Source organism: Mizuhopecten yessoensis, unplaced genomic scaffold, assembly GCF_002113885.1.
Source record: "Mizuhopecten yessoensis strain PY_sf001 unplaced genomic scaffold, ASM211388v2 scaffold10659, whole genome shotgun sequence".
Classification (NCBI taxonomy): Eukaryota; Metazoa; Mollusca; class Bivalvia; order Pectinida; family Pectinidae; genus Mizuhopecten; species Mizuhopecten yessoensis.
Window position 1 is genome coordinate 178,140 of NW_018408657.1, and position 18,788 is coordinate 196,927.

The 18,788-nt window shown below is 37.9% G+C and overlaps 1 protein-coding gene across 5 annotated transcripts in view; it reads right to left on the reverse strand.

Annotated features, from left to right (window-relative positions):
- The window catches only part of LOC110461766 (dynein beta chain, flagellar outer arm-like), a 202,081-nt gene that overhangs the window by 145,479 nt on the left and 37,814 nt on the right, over positions 1-18,788 (reverse strand). For 4 of the 5 annotated variants that reach the window (XM_021515403.1, XM_021515405.1, XM_021515406.1 and 1 more), the window contains exons 15-18: positions 15,287-15,469; positions 8,273-8,482; positions 3,068-3,203; positions 281-424 (exon numbers count right to left, since the gene is read on the reverse strand). In XM_021515403.1, the coding sequence (XP_021371078.1) occupies positions 281-424; positions 3,068-3,203; positions 8,273-8,482; positions 15,287-15,469 (673 nt within the window). The remainder of the gene's footprint in view (positions 1-280; positions 425-3,067; positions 3,204-8,272; positions 8,483-15,286; positions 15,470-18,788) is intronic. The other variant, XM_021515407.1, reaches the window with a different exon arrangement.

Sequence of the window (18,788 nt, forward strand, 5' to 3'; positions counted from 1 at the left end):
TTTTTGTTGACCTTTGTCCATGGAAGGTCCCTGCAAAATTTCATTGAAATTGGTTCAGGGGTTTTGGAGAAGAAGTCGAAAATGTAAATTGTTTACGGACGCACGACAGACGACGGACGACGGACGACGACGGACAAAAGGCGATCGCAATAGGTCACATGAGACTTTGTCTCAGGTGACCTAAAAATGTATCATACAATTAAAACAAAGTCTGGAAGAGATATAATGACGATCTCATTATGAAATAACTATACATATTTCACGACTCATAACAACTTACCATTACAAACAAGGTGGAGTACATCCTCCATAGACAGGAAGTAGAACCTCGGGAAGATCTGTCTGCGTCGCTCCAGGTGGTTGAGGAGGGATCGGCGACAACTTTCCAGGCTGTGGTTCATGTGTTCCAGGATAGACAAAATGTCTGTAGAGAAAGAGGTTACCTTTTACACCTATACATGTGGGATAGAGTTTACCTTTTATACCTATACATGTGGGATAGAGTTTACCTTTTATACCTATACATGTAGAGATAGAGTTTACCATTTATATCTATACATGTAGAAAAAGAGTTTACCTTTTACACCTATACATGTGGGATAGAGTTTACCTTTTACACCTATACATGTAGAGATAGAGTTTACCATTTATATCTATACATGTAGGGATAGAGTTTACCTTTTACACCTGTACATGTAGAGATAGAGTTTACCTTTTACACCTATACATATAGAGATAGAGTTTACCTTTTACACCTATGCATGTGGGGATAGAGTTTACCTTTTATATCTATACATATAGAGCAAGAGTTTACCTTTTACACCTATACATGTAGAGATAGAGTTTACCTTTTACACCTATACATGTGGGATAGAGTTTACCTTTTACACCTATACATGTAGAGATAGAGTTTACCATTTATATCTATACATGTAGGGATAGAGTTTACCTTTTACACCTGTACATGTAGAGATAGAGTTTACCTTTTACACCTATACATATAGAGATAGAGTTTACCTTTTACACCTATGCATGTGGGGATAGAGTTTACCTTTTATATCTATACATATAGAGCAAGAGTTTACCTTTTACACCTATACATGTAGAGATAGAGTTTACCTTTTACACCTATACATGTAGAGATATAGTTTACCTTTTATATCTATACATGGTGGGATAGAGTTTACCTGTTACACCTGTACATGTAGAGATAGAGTTTACCTTTTATATCTATACATGGTGGGATAGAGTTTACCTGTTACACCTGTACATGTAGAGATAGAGTTTACCATTTATATCTATACATATAGAGCAAGAGTGTACCTTTTACACCTATACATGTAGAGATAGAGTTTACCATTTATATCTATACATGTGGGGATAGAGTTTACCATTTATATCTATACATATAGAGCAAGAGTTTACCTTTTACACCTATACATGTAGGATAGAGTTTACTTTTTACACCTATACATGTAGAGATAGAGTTTACTTTTTACACCTATACATGGTGGGATAGAGTTTACCTTTTACACCTGTACATGTAGAGATAGAGTTTACCTTTTATATCTATACATGGTGGGATAGAGTTTACCTTTTACACCTATACATGTAGAGATATAGTTTACCTTTTATATCTATACATGGTGGGATAGAGTTTACCTTTTACACCTATACATGTAGAGATAGAGTTTACCTTTTATATCTATACATGGTGGGATAGAGTTTACCATTTATATCTATACATGTGGGATAGAGTTTACCTTTTATACCTATACATGTGGGGATAGAGTTTACCTTTTATACCTATACATGTGGGATAGAGTTTACCTTTTATACCTATTCATGTGGTGATAGAGTTTACCTTTTATACCTATACATGGTGGGATAGAGTTTACCTTTTACACCTATACATGGTGGGATAGAGTTTACCTTTTATACCTATACATGTGGTGATAGAGTTTACCTTTTATACCTATACATGTGGTGATATAGTTTACCTTTTATACCTATACATGTAGAGATAGAGTTTACCTTTTACACCTATACGTGTGGGGAAAGAGTTTACCTTTTACACCTATACATGTGGCGATAGAGTTTACCTTTTATACCTATACATGAGGTGATATAGTTTACCTTTTATACCTATACATGTAGGGATAGAATAGAGTTTACCTTTTATACCTATACATGTGGGGATAGAGTTTACCTTTTACACCTATACATGGTGGGATAGAGTTTACCTTTTATACCTATACATGTGGTGATATAGTTTACCTTTTATACCTATACATGTAGGGATAGAGTTTACCTTTTACACCTATACATGTGGTGATAGAGTTTACCTTTTATACCTATACATGTGGTGATAGAGTTTACCTTTTATACCTATACATGGTGGGATAGAGTTTACCTTTTACACCTATACATGTAGGGATAGAGTTTACCTTTTACACCTATACATGTAGGGATAGAGTTTACCTTTTACACCTATACATGTAGGGATAGAGTTTACCTTTTATACATGAAGGGATAGAGTTTACCTTTTACACTTATACATGTAGGATAGAGTTTACCTTTTACAATATACATGTGCAAATAATGCCTAAAAGTGTCACTTCTCTATAGTATAAACCCAACCCCAGGGAAAATGAAGAGACTTGTGTAATGCTAAATCAAAATTGTGATTAAGCACACAAGGACCTTTCCATATAAAGAGTATTTCCCATGATTTCCAAGTAAAAAGAAAAAGATCAATGAACATTTTGTTACATATATGACCCCTAGTGCCACAGAACTCAGGCCCCAGGGAAGGTCAGGGCTGTAATGGGTTATAATTACTGACCCCTTTGAGCACTTTTTACCCTTGGATGATAAGAACCTTGTAATTTACAAATCTGATCGATCTGTCTTAATTCGGTCATTGATAATCTTCACATCAGACCCACATTAACTATAGGACCTTTGTGTCCTTGTCCCATTGTATGTTGATAATATTTCAATTCTTTATAAGAGTATAATGAAAGATCTACTTTCTCTATCAACATGCTTCAGCTGTGTTACTTACTTTTTCTGGAGCAACACTGTAGAACATTAGGGTTTTTCTCTGTGGCGCGCATGAGGAGACGGAAGTCTCTGTTTACCACAGCGAACCGATTGGCATCGTGGGATAAGGAAGTTCGCACATCTGCACCAGAGAAAACCTTACGGGAAAAATATAGCTTAAAATTACAAAACTATTCCTGTGTAGCAGATTCTTCAATTCTATATCTGTAAGTAGGACAACTAATGTCTCATCTAAGGACTGAACAATATACAATTCTATATCTGTAAGTAGGACAACTAATGTCTCATCAAAGTACTGTACAATATACAATTGTATGCTGTACAGTCCTTTGCTGAGACATCAGTTGTACTGCTTACAGCTATAGAATTGTATATCTGTAAGTAGGACAACTAATGTCTCATCAAAGGACTGTACAAGATACAATTCTATATCTGTAAGTAGTACAACTGATGTCTCATCAAAGGACTGTACAGCATACAATTCTATATCTGTAAGTACGACAACTAATGTCTCATCAAAGTACTGTACAATATACAATTCTATAGCTGTAAGTAGGACAACTAATGTCCACCACTGTTGTAAGATCCACATCAGACTGGTGACTACTAGTGTAAGATCTTCATCACCCTGGTGACTACTAGTGTAAGATCTTCATCACACTGGTGACTACTAGTACTAATGTCTACTACTGTTGTAAGATCCACATCCCGCTGGTGACTACTAGTGTAAGATCCACATTACACTGGAGACTACTAGTGTAAGATCCACATCCCACTGGTGACTACTAGTGTAAGATCTTCATCACCCTGGTGACTACTAGTGTAAGATCTTCATCACACTGGTGACTACTACTGTAAGATCCACATCACACTGGTGACTACTAGTACTAATGTCTACTACTGTTGTAAGATCCACATCAGACTGGTGACTACTAGTGTAAGATCTTCATCACCCTGGTGACTACTAGTGTAAGATCTTCATCACACTGGTGACTACTACTGTAAGATCCACATCACACTGGGGACTACTAGTGTAAGATCGTCATCACATATCTGTAAGTAGGACAACTAATATAATGTCTCATCGAAGGACTGTACAATATACAATTCTATAGCTGTAAGTAGGACAACTAATGTCTCATCAAAGGCCTGTACAAGATACAATTCTATATCTGTAAGTAGGACAACGAATGTCTCATCAAAGTACTGTACAATATACAATTCTATACCTGTAAGTAGGACAACTAATGTCTCACCAAAGGACTGTACAATATACAAATCTATATCTGTAAGTAGGACAGCTAATGTCTCATCAAAGGACTGTGCAATATACAATTCTATATCTGTAAGTAGGACAACTAATGTCTACTACTGTTGTAAGATCCACATCACACTGGTGACTACTAGTGTAAGATCCACATCACACTGGTGACTACTAGTGTAAGATCCACATCACACTGGTGACTACTAGTGTAAGATCCACATCACACTGGTGACTACTAGTGTAAGATCCACATCACACTGGTGACTACTAGTGTAAGATCCACATCACACTGGTGACTACTAGTGTAAGATCCACATCACACTGGTGACTACTAGTGTAAGATCCACATCACACTGGTGACTACTAGTGTAAGATCCACATCACACTGGTGACTACTAGTGTAAGATCCACATCACACTGGTGACTACTAGTGTAAGATCCACATCACACTGGTGACTACTAGTGTAAGATCCACATCACACTGGTGACTACTAGTGTAAGATCCACATCACACTGGTGACTACTAGTGTAAGATCCACATCACACTGGTGACTACTAGTGTAAGATCCACATCACACTGGTGACTACTAGTGTAAGATCCACATCACACTGGTGACTACTAGTGTAAGATCCACATCACACTGGTGACTACTAGTGTAAGATCCACATCACACTGGTGACTACTAGTGTAAGATCCACATCACACTGGTGACTACTAGTGTAAGATCCACATCACACTGGTGACTACTAGTGTAAGATCCACATCACACTGGTGACTACTAGTGTAAGATCCACATCACACTGGTGACTACTAGTGTAAGATCCACATCACACTGGTGACTACTAGTGTAAGATCCACATCACACTGGTGACTACTAGTGTAAGATCCACATCACACTGGTGACTACTAGTGTAAGATCCACATCACACTGGTGACTACTAGTGTAAGATCCACATCACACTGGTGACTACTAGTGTAAGATCCACATCACACTGGTGACTACTAGTGTAAGATCCACATCACACTGGTGACTACTAGTGTAAGATCCACATCACACTGGTGACTACTAGTGTAAGATCCACATCACACTGGTGACTACTAGTGTAAGATCCACATCACACTGGTGACTACTAGTGTAAGATCCACATCACACTGGTGACTACTAGTGTAAGATCCACATCACACTGGTGACTACTAGTGTAAGATCCACATCACACTGGTGACTACTAGTGTAAGATCCACATCACACTGGTGACTACTAGTGTAAGATCCACATCACACTGGTGACTACTAGTGTAAGATCCACATCACACTGGTGACTACTAGTGTAAGATCCACATCACACTGGTGACTACTAGTGTAAGATCCACATCACACTGGTGACTACTAGTGTAAGATCCACATCACACTGGTGACTACTAGTGTAAGATCCACATCACACTGGTGACTACTAGTGTAAGATCCACATCACACTGGTGACTACTAGTGTAAGATCCACATCACACTGGTGACTACTAGTGTAAGATCCACATCACACTGGTGACTACTAGTGTAAGATCCACATCACACTGGTGACTACTAGTGTAAGATCCACATCACACTGGTGACTACTAGTGTAAGATCCACATCACACTGGTGACTACTAGTGTAAGATCCACATCACACTGGTGACTACTAGTGTAAGATCCACATCACACTGGTGACTACTAGTGTAAGATCCACATCACACTGGTGACTACTAGTGTAAGATCCACATCACACTGGTGACTACTAGTGTAAGATCCACATCACACTGGTGACTACTAGTGTAAGATCCACATCACACTGGTGACTACTAGTGTAAGATCCACATCACACTGGTGACTACTAGTGTAAGATCCACATCACACTGGTGACTACTAGTGTAAGATCCACATCACACTGGTGACTACTAGTGTAAGATCCACATCACACTGGTGACTACTAGTGTAAGATCCACATCACACTGGTGACTACTAGTGTAAGATCCACATCACACTGGTGACTACTAGTGTAAGATCCACATCACACTGGTGACTACTAGTGTAAGATCCACATCACACTGGTGACTACTAGTGTAAGATCCACATCACACTGGTGACTACTAGTGTAAGATCCACATCACACTGGTGACTACTAGTGTAAGATCCACATCACACTGGTGACTACTAGTGTAAGATCCACATCACACTGGTGACTACTAGTGTAAGATCCACATCACACTGGTGACTACTAGTGTAAGATCCACATCACACTGGTGACTACTAGTGTAAGATCCACATCACACTGGTGACTACTAGTGTAAGATCCACATCACACTGGTGACTACTAGTGTAAGATCCACATCACACTGGTGACTACTAGTGTAAGATCCACATCACACTGGTGACTACTAGTGTAAGATCCACATCACACTGGTGACTACTAGTGTAAGATCCACATCACACTGGTGACTACTAGTGTAAGATCCACATCACACTGGTGACTACTAGTGTAAGATCCACATCACACTGGTGACTACTAGTGTAAGATCCACATCACACTGGTGACTACTAGTGTAAGATCCACATCACACTGGTGACTACTAGTGTAAGATCCACATCACACTGGTGACTACTAGTGTAAGATCCACATCACACTGGTGACTACTAGTGTAAGATCCACATCACACTGGTGACTACTAGTGTAAGATCCACATCACACTGGTGACTACTAGTGTAAGATCCACATCACACTGGTGACTACTAGTGTAAGATCCACATCACACTGGTGACTACTAGTGTAAGATCCACATCACACTGGTGACTACTAGTGTAAGATCCACATCACACTGGTGACTACTAGTGTAAGATCCACATCACACTGGTGACTACTAGTGTAAGATCCACATCACACTGGTGACTACTAGTGTAAGATCCACATCACACTGGTGACTACTAGTGTAAGATCCACATCACACTGGTGACTACTAGTGTAAGATCCACATCACACTGGTGACTACTAGTGTAAGATCCACATCACACTGGTGACTACTAGTGTAAGATCCACATCACACTGGTGACTACTAGTGTAAGATCCACATCACACTGGTGACTACTAGTGTAAGATCCACATCACACTGGTGACTACTAGTGTAAGATCCACATCACACTGGTGACTACTAGTGTAAGATCCACATCACACTGGTGACTACTAGTGTAAGATCCACATCACATAGGTGACTACTAGTGTAAGATCCACATCACACTGGTGACTACTGGTGTAAGATCCACATCACACTGGGGACTACTGGTGTAAGATCCACATCACACTGGTGACTACTAGTGTAAGATCTTGGATTGTCACATTGAAGTTTGATATTTTGTTTCTCTTATTGTCAGATTGAAATACTTCTGATTTCTGGTATCCATCTTTGTCTTCTGATCAAATTCATAATGAAATAATGTAAAATGAGGAAAAAGGAAGAACCTTACTCAAGACAACTGAGAATGATCCGACTTCTGACAGCAAAAACAAAAACATCCAGCAGATATTTCCTGAGAAATAATGACAACAAACTTAAAATGACAAAATCCCAGATATCCTCCTAGCTAGTAGCCATTTTTCTTCTGATCAGTCCAAAAATCATCATCACAAATCCAATAGGGATAACAAACTTTTAGAGTCAAAGTTCAAGATGGCCACCTAACAGTCATCAGGTTCTTGCAAAAAGTCCCAAATGAACCTAAATAAAATATTTGAGAAAAGTCACTCAAGCACTTCTCAAGAAATAACGAAATCAAGAATATTTTAAGGATGGACACAAGACAATGCATGAAAGGTCAATTTTGAATAGCCCAGTCTGATGATGGCGAGTCCATGTCCAAGGTACGTCCTACCACCTTAAACCTTACACTAAAAAATCATTTTGAGATGGCCCTCACCTCTTCCAGTTCCACCCATTTTTCCTGGACATCCAACCATGTTGTAAGCACAGCCTCAATTGTCTGCAATTTTTTTTGCCACTTGAGGACGTCATCAAGAAAGGAGCCAGCCGCACTGTTTGCCTGCATGGCCTGTAGTGACACCTGGTGGTGCTCCAGTTCCTGGAAGATGGGGTCTGTGTTGGTGAGGAGACTCAATGTGCCGTAGTCCTGTTAACAGAGAAGCGGCTTACAATAGGGCAGGGCTGGTATAAACAACAATAGGGCAGGGCTGGTATAAACAACAACAATAGGGCAGGGCTGGTATAAACAACAACAATAGGGCAGGGCTGGTATAAACAACAACAATAGGGCAAGGCTGGTATAAACAACAACAATAGGGCAGGGCTGGTATAAACAACAACAATAGGGCAAGACTGGCATAAACAACAACAATAGGGCAGGGCTGGTAAAAACAACAATAGGGCAGGGCTGGTATAAACAACAACAATAGGGCAGGGCTGGTATAAACAACAACAATAGGGCAGGGCTGGTATAAACAACAACAATAGGGCAGGGCTGGTACAAACAACAACAATAGGGCAGGGCTGGTATAAACAACAACAATAGGGCAGGGCTGGTATAAACAACAACAATAGGGCAGGGCTGGTATAAACAACAACAATAGGGCAGGGCTGGTATAAACAACAACAATAGGGCAGGGCTGGTATAAACAACAACAATAGGGCAGGGCTGGTATAAACAACAACAATAGGGCAGGGCTGGTATAAACAACAACAATAGGGCAGGGCTGGTATAAACAACAACAATAGGGCAGGGCTGGTATAAACAACAACAATAGGGCAGGGCTGGTATAAACAACAACAATAGGGCAGGGCTGGTATAAACAACAACAATAGGGCAAGGCTGGTATAAACAACAACAATAGGGCAGGGCTGGTATAAACAACAACAATAGGGCAAGACTGGCATAAACAACAACAATAGGGCAGGGCTGGTATAAACAACAATAGGGCAGGGCTGGTATAAACAACAACAATACGGCAGGGCTGGTATAAACAACAACAATAGGGCAGGGCTGGTATAAAAAAAACAATAGGGCAAGGCTGGTATAAACAATAACAATAGGACAGTGCTGGTATAAAAAAACAACAATAGGGCAAGGCTGGTATAAAAAACAACATTTAACTTTTAAAACATTGAATCTATTAAAAGACCTGTCAGTCTCTGAGGAACACTGTTATACCTGGAAACTGACATTATTCTTACAGCCTTTCTTTAAGTTGCTAGAGGTAACTGATAACAAACTGATATTACTTTAATATGTAACTTTTGTTTCAAACTTTTGATTGCCAAAAGTGTAAGGCTATAATTGAAGTAATTAAGAAATTCAAAATCTAAGAAGTTTGCTAGTTCTCTACTTTTTCTGTAAAACAGAAAATCAAAACCAGCTATTCCTCATCATTTATAAAATCGAAGAGTTTATTATAATTACCTGCAGTAAAATTGTGAATTATATTTGAATTATAATGGCAAGGAATTAACTTATATCTTCAGAAAATGACAATATCAAACATGTTAATATATTGTATATGAATTTTGTTACAATATTATATTAGTTTATCTATGTTAATGAAATATGTATTGAATATAATGATTATATAAAACATGCAGTTTTATTTCAAAATAAATAAATATAAACGGGTAAAATACATTCTAAAATATAGACTTGAGTATCTTAAGTCATTTAAATGGATCAAGGTTAGGGATATTACATGATATACAATAAATCAACAAGTTTGTGTTATTGGGACAGCTGGATACAAATCTCTACACCTATTACAGGTTTGTGTTATTGGGACAGTTGGAGACAAATCTCTACACCTAGTACAGGTTTGTGTTATTGGGACAGCTGGATACAAATCTCTACACCTAGTACAGGTTTGTGTTATTGGGACAGCTGGATACACATCTCTACACCTATAACAGGTTTGTGTTATTGGGACAGCTGAATACAAATCTCTACACCTAGTACAGGTTTGTGTTATTGGGACAGCTGGATACAAATCTCTACACCTAGTACAGGTTTGTGTTATTGGGACAGCTGGATACAAATCTCTACACCTAGTACAGGTTTGTGTTATTGGGACAGCTGGATACAAATCTCTACACCTAGTACAGGTTTGTGTTATTGGGACAGCTGGATACAAATCTCTACACCTAGTACAGGTTTGTGTTATTGGGACAGCTGGATACAAATCTCTACACCTAGTACAGGTTTGTGTTATTGGGACAGCTGGATACACATCTTTACACCTAGTACAGGTTTGTGTTATTGGGACAGCTGGATACAAATCTTTACAACTAGTACAGGTTTGTGTTATTAGGACAGCTGGATACAAATCTCTACACCTAGTACAGGTTTGTGTTATTGGGACAGCTGGATACAAATCTCTACACCTAGTACAGGTTTGTGTTATTGTGACAGCTGGATACAAATCTCTACACCTAGTACAGGTTTGTGTTATTGGGACAGCTGGATACAAATCTCTACACCTAGTACAGGTTTGTGTTATTGGGACAGCTGGATACAAATCTCTACACCTAGTACAGGTTTGTGTTATTGGGACAGCTGGATACAAATCTCTACACCTAGTACAGGTTTGTGTTATTGGGACAGCTGGATACAAATCTCTACACCTAGTACAGGTTTGTGTTATTGGGACAGCTGGATACAAATCTCTACACCTAGTACAGGTTTGTGTTATTGGGACAGCTGGATACAAATCTCTACACCTAGTACAGGTTTGTGTTATTGGGACAGCTGGATACAAATCTCTACACCTAGTACAGGTTTGTGTTATTGGGACAGCTGGATACAAATCTCTACACCTAGTACAGGTTTGTGTTATTGGGACAGCTGGATACAAATCTCTACACCTAGTACAGGTTTGTGTTATTGGGACAGCTGGATACAAATCTCTACACCTAGTACAGGTTTGTGTTATTGGGACAGCTGGATACAAATCTCTACACCTAGTACAGGTTTGTGTTATTGGGACAGCTGGATACAAATCTCTACACCTAGTACAGGTTTGTGTTATTGGGACAGCTGGATACAAATCTCTACACCTAGTACAGGTTTGTGTTATTGGGACAGCTGGATACAAATCTCTACACCTAGTACAGGTTTGTGTTATTGGGACAGCTGGATACAAATCTCTACACCTAGTACAGGTTTGTGTTATTGGGACAGCTGGATACAAATCTCTACACCTAGTACAGGTTTGTGTTATTGGGACAGCTGGATACAAATCTCTACACCTAGTACAGGTTTGTGTTATTGGGACAGCTGGATACAAATCTCTACACCTAGTACAGGTTTGTGTTATTGGGACAGCTGGATACAAATCTCTACACCTAGTACAGGTTTGTGTTATTGGGACAGCTGGATACAAATCTCTACACCTAGTACAGGTTTGTGTTATTGGGACAGCTGGATACAAATCTCTACACCTAGTACAGGTTTGTGTTATTGGGACAGCTGGATACAAATCTCTACACCTAGTACAGGTTTGTGTTATTGGGACAGCTGGATACAAATCTCTACACCTAGTACAGGTTTGTGTTATTGGGACAGCTGGATACAAATCTCTACACCTAGTACAGGTTTGTGTTATTGGGACAGCTGGATACAAATCTCTACACCTAGTACAGGTTTGTGTTATTGGGACAGCTGGATACAAATCTCTACACCTAGTACAGGTTTGTGTTATTGGGACAGCTGGATACAAATCTCTACACCTAGTACAGGTTTGTGTTATTGGGACAGCTGGATACAAATCTCTACACCTAGTACAGGTTTGTGTTATTGGGACAGCTGGATACAAATCTCTACACCTAGTACAGGTTTGTGTTATTGGGACAGCTGGATACAAATCTCTACACCTAGTACAGGTTTGTGTTATTGGGACAGCTGGATACAAATCTCTACACCTAGTACAGGTTTGTGTTATTGGGACAGCTGGATACAAATCTCTACACCTAGTACAGGTTTGTGTTATTGGGACAGCTGGATACAAATCTCTACACCTAGTACAGGTTTGTGTTATTGGGACAGCTGGATACAAATCTCTACACCTAGTACAGGTTTGTGTTATTGGGACAGCTGGATACAAATCTCTACACCTAGTACAGGTTTGTGTTATTGGGACAGCTGGATACAAATCTCTACACCTAGTACAGGTTTGTGTTATTGGGACAGCTGGATACAAATCTCTACACCTAGTACAGGTTTGTGTTATTGGGACAGCTGGATACAAATCTCTACACCTAGTACAGGTTTGTGTTATTGGGACAGCTGGATACAAATCTCTACACCTAGTACAGGTTTGTGTTATTGGGACAGCTGGATACAAATCTCTACACCTAGTACAGGTTTGTGTTATTGGGACAGCTGGATACAAATCTCTACACCTAGTACAGGTTTGTGTTATTGGGACAGCTGGATACAAATCTCTACACCTAGTACAGGTTTGTGTTATTGGGACAGCTGGATACAAATCTCTACACCTAGTACAGGTTTGTGTTATTGGGACAGCTGGATACAAATCTCTACACCTAGTACAGGTTTGTGTTATTGGGACAGCTGGATACAAATCTCTACACCTAGTACAGGTTTGTGTTATTGGGACAGCTGGATACAAATCTCTACACCTAGTACAGGTTTGTGTTATTGGGACAGCTGGATACAAATCTCTACACCTAGTACAGGTTTGTGTTATTGGGACAGCTGGATACAAATCTCTACACCTAGTACAGGTTTGTGTTATTGGGACAGCTGGATACAAATCTCTACACCTAGTACAGGTTTGTGTTATTGGGACAGCTGGATACACATCTCTACACCTAGTACAGGTTTGTGTTATTGGGACAGCTGGATACAAATCTCTACACCTAGTACAGGTTTGTGTAATTGGGACAGCTGGATACAAATCTCTACACCTATTACAAGTTTGTGTTATTGGGACAGCTGGATACAAATCTCTACACCTATTACAGGTTTGTGTTATTGGGACCGCTGGATACACATCTCTACACCTCGTACAGGTTTGTGTTATTGGGACCGCTGGATACACATCTCTACACCTATTACAGGTTTGTGTAATTGGGACAGCTGGATACACAGCTTTACACCTAGTACAGGTTTGTGTTATCGGGACAGCTGGATACACATCTTTACACCTAGTACAGGTTTGTGTTTTATCATGGCCCCAGGGATCTTCTAGCTCATTATGAAATCGGAAAAATGAAGCACTATATTGGTTGATATCAAAATCAAGATTTATTCAGAATGTATCTTCGTTATTATAGCAGACTGCAGGTCCCTTCATCAACTAAATTTGTACTTTTAAGATATAACCGTTTCAAATTTGAAGATTTGAATTGTTACTGTATCTTTGTAAATTGTCCATTTTATATGTTCTGCAATATTCACGATGGACATTTGTTATATATCATGTGCTTAATTTGAAGAGGAACAGGAATAGTTAAAACTCATCCATGTCTTATCAAGTTTGTGATGTTGATATGATAACAGGCTGAGTTATAGATCAACAAGCTTCCCTCACAGAGCTACTTATGCTGGTTACTTCAATCAGTAATGTTATCAGAAACAGTAGAAGTGGGATAAAACAGGTTACTGAAAGATAATAGCTTCAAAACTATGTGGTATATTTATATAGTGTACATGTAAATAGCTTATAGCATATACACAGTTGGAATAAATCAAAGTTAGCAAGACCACCACCTCTATACACATCACACCATAACCACACCTACTTCAGCTTCCACCAGAAATACTTATCATGTATGTGTCCCTCTATATACAGTATGACATTGTTGTCATGTGTCCCTCTATATACAGTATGACATTGTTGTCATGTTTCCTTCTATATACAGTATGACATTGTTGTCATCTGTCCCTCTATATACAGTATGACATGGTTATCATGTGTCCCTCTATATACAGTATGCCATTGTTGTCATGTGTCCCTCTATAGACAGTATGACATTGTTGTCATGTGTCCCACTATATACAGTATGACATTGTTGTCATGTGTCCCTGTATATACAGTATTACATTGTTATCATGTGTCCCTCTATATACAGTATGACAGTGTTATCATGTGTCCCTCTAAATACAGTAAAACATTGTTATCATGTTTCCCTCTATATACAGTATGACATTGTTGTCATGTGTCCCTCTATATACAGTATGACATTGTTGTCATGTGTCCCTCTATGTACAGTATGACATTGTTGTGATGTGTCCCTCTATATACAGTATGACATTGTTATCATGTGTCCCTCTATATACAGTAAAACATTGTTATCATGTGTCCCTCTATATACAGTATGACATTGTAATCATGTGTCCCTCTATATACATTAAAACATTGTTATCATGTATCCCTCTATATACAGTATAACATTGTAATCATGTGTTACAATAAAAGCAATTTAAGTGTTTCTGGTAAGTAGGTGTGGGGATGTGGTGATCTAGATATTCCCACAGGACCAACGCAGTGTGTATATACCTTGTCATTATGAGTTCTTCACAAATCCATCGTTTTAATTCTCAAACAAACCTCTCTACAGTACATTTCCATCAAACAAACTATTTCAAACAAATCAATTTTAACAAACAAAAATTAAAGTAAAAATGTATTTGTGGTAAAAACAATAAAATTTAAAAGTAGCTAGATTAATGTGATCCAAATTGATTAAAATGTGAATAAAAAACATTTAATTAAAAAGAACAGTTAGTATTCAATACAGTTAAAGATTAATCTTCAAACAAAATAGTGAATTAAACACACATATTTTTCCAAAATTTAAGATTTTAACATAGAAACTATTGAAATTGAATCTTATCATCATCATATTCACACTTTCTACATGTCCATGTGGGTTCCACCTAGATATGTTAGTTCACCTGTACCAGGATACATACGTTAGCGATTACCTCTCCCAAGTTGAGAAGGGAGGCGGGAAGGGAGGCAATGCTGCTTCTCTTGTTTTTGCTGTGTGAGCTCTGGTTGGATATCCGGCTGGTGGTGCGTGCCTGGCTGCGACTGGGGATGGCGACATATTGTAGGGAGTGTCCACCCTCACTCTGGGACTCACTATGGGCATCCTGTATAACACATAGAACATTTATTTCAATTATAACTGACAGATATTCATTTAACCTTATCTGAAGTTAAACTTGAAATTCTAGTGAATATCACATTGTGACATGTTACACTGTGACATATAACACTGTGACATCTAACACTGTGACATAACACTGTGACATATAACACTGTGACATATAACACTGTGACATTATAACATTGTGACATGTAACACTGTGACATATAACACTGTGACATATAACACTGTGACATATAACACTGACATTATAACACTGTGACATATAACACTGTGACATATAACACTGTGACATATAACACTGTGACATATAACACTGTGACATATAACACTGTGACATATAACACTGTGACATATAACACTGTGACATATAACACTGTGACATATAACACTGTGACATATAACACTGTGACATATAACACTGTGACATATAACACTGTGACATATAACACTGTGACATATAACACTGTGACATATAACACTGTGACATATAACACTGTGACATATAACACTGACATTATAACACTGTGACATATAACACTGTGACATATAACACTGTGACATATAACACTGTGACATATAACACTGTGACATATAACACTGTGACATATAACACTGTGACATATAACACTGTGACATATAACACTGTGACATATAACACTGTGACATATAACACTGTGACATATAACACTGTGACATATAACACTGTGACATATAACACTGTGACATATAACACTGTGACATATAACACTGTGACATATAACACTGTGACATATAACACTGTGACATATAACACTGTGACATATAACACTGTGACATATAACACTGTGACATATAACACTGTGACATATAACACTGTGACATATAACACTGTGACATATAACACTGTGACATATAACACTGTGACATATAACACTGTGACATATAACACTGTGACATATAACACTGTGACATATAACACTGACATTATAACACTGTGACATATAACACTGTGACATATAACACTGTGACATATAACACTGTGACATATAACACTGTGACATATAACACTGTGACATATAACACTGTGACATATAACACTGTGACATATAACACTGTGACATATAACACTGTGACATATAACACTGTGACATATAACACTGTGACATATAACACTGTGACATATAACACTGTGACATATAACACTGTGACATATAACACTGTGACATATAACACTGTGACATATAACACTGTGACATATAACACTGTGACATATAACACTGTGACATATAACACTGTGACATATAACACTGTGACATATAACACTGTGACATATAACACTGTGACATATAACACTGTGACATATAACACTGTGACATATAACACTGTGACATATAACACTGTGACATATAACACTGTGACATATAACACTGTGACATATAACACTGTGACATATAACACTGTGACATATAACACTGTGACATATAACACTGTGACATATAACACTGTGACATATAACACTGTGACATATAACACTGTGACATATAACACTGTGACATATAACACTGTGACATATAACACTGTGACATATAACACTGTGACATATAACACTGTGACATATAACACTGTGACATATAACACTGTGACATATAACACTGTGACATATAACACTGTGACATATAACACTGTGACATATAACACTGTGACATATAACACTGTGACATATAACACTGTGACATATAACACTGTGACATATAACACTGTGACATATAACACTGTGACATATAACACTGTGACATATAACACTGTGACATATAACACTGTGACATATAACACTGTGACATATAACACTGTGACATATAACACTGTGACATATAACACTGTGACATATAACACTGTGACATATAACACTGTGACATATAACACTGTGACATATAACACTGTGACATATAACACTGTGACATATAACACTGTGACATATAACACTGTGACATATAACACTGTGACATATAACACTGTGACATATAACACTGTGACATATAACACTGTGACATATAACACTGTGACATATAACACTGTGACATATAACACTGTGACATATAACACTGTGACATATAACACTGTGACATATAACACTGTGACATATAACACTGTGACATATAACACTGTGACATATAACACTGTGACATATAACACTGTGACATATAACACTGTGACATATAACACTGTGACATATAACACTGTGACATATAACACTGTGACATATAACACTGTGACATATAACACTGTGACATATAACACTGTGACATATAACACTGTGACATATAACACTGTGACATATAACACTGTGACATGTAACACTGTGACATATAACACTGTGACATGTAACACTGTGACATATAACACTGACATTATAACACTGTGACATATAACACTGTGACATATAACACTGTGACATATAACACTGTGACATATAACACTGTGACATATAACACTGTGACATATAACACTGTGACATATAACACTGTGACATATAACACTGTGACATATAACACTGTGACATATAACACTGTGACATATAACACTGTGACATATAACACTGTGACATATAACACTGTGACATATAACACTGTGACATATAACACTGTGACATATAACACTGTGACATATAACACTGTGACATATAACACTGTGACATATAACACTGTGACATATAACACTGTGACATATAACACTGTGACATATAACACTGTGACATATAACACTGTGACATATAACACTGTGACATATAACACTGTGACATATAACACTGTGACATATAACACTGTGACATATAACACTGTGACATATAACACTGTGACATATAACACTGTGACATATAACAATGTGACATATAACACTGACATTATAACACTGTGACATATAACAATGTGACATATAACACTGACATTATAACACTGTGACATATAACAATGTGACATATAGCACTGTGACATGTAACATTGTGACATGTAACACTGTGACATCTAACACTGTGACATAACATTGTGACATATAACACTGTGACATATAACACTGTGACATGTAACATTGTGACATATAGCACTGTGACAAATAACACTGACAATATAACAATGTGACATATAACACTGACATTATAACACTGTGACATATAACACTGACATATAACACTGACATGTAACACTGACATTATAACACTGTGGCATATAACACTGTGATGTTTAACACTGTGACATATAACACAGGTGATGGTATAAAGTGATGACAGGTGATGGTATAAAGTGATGACAGGTGATGGTATA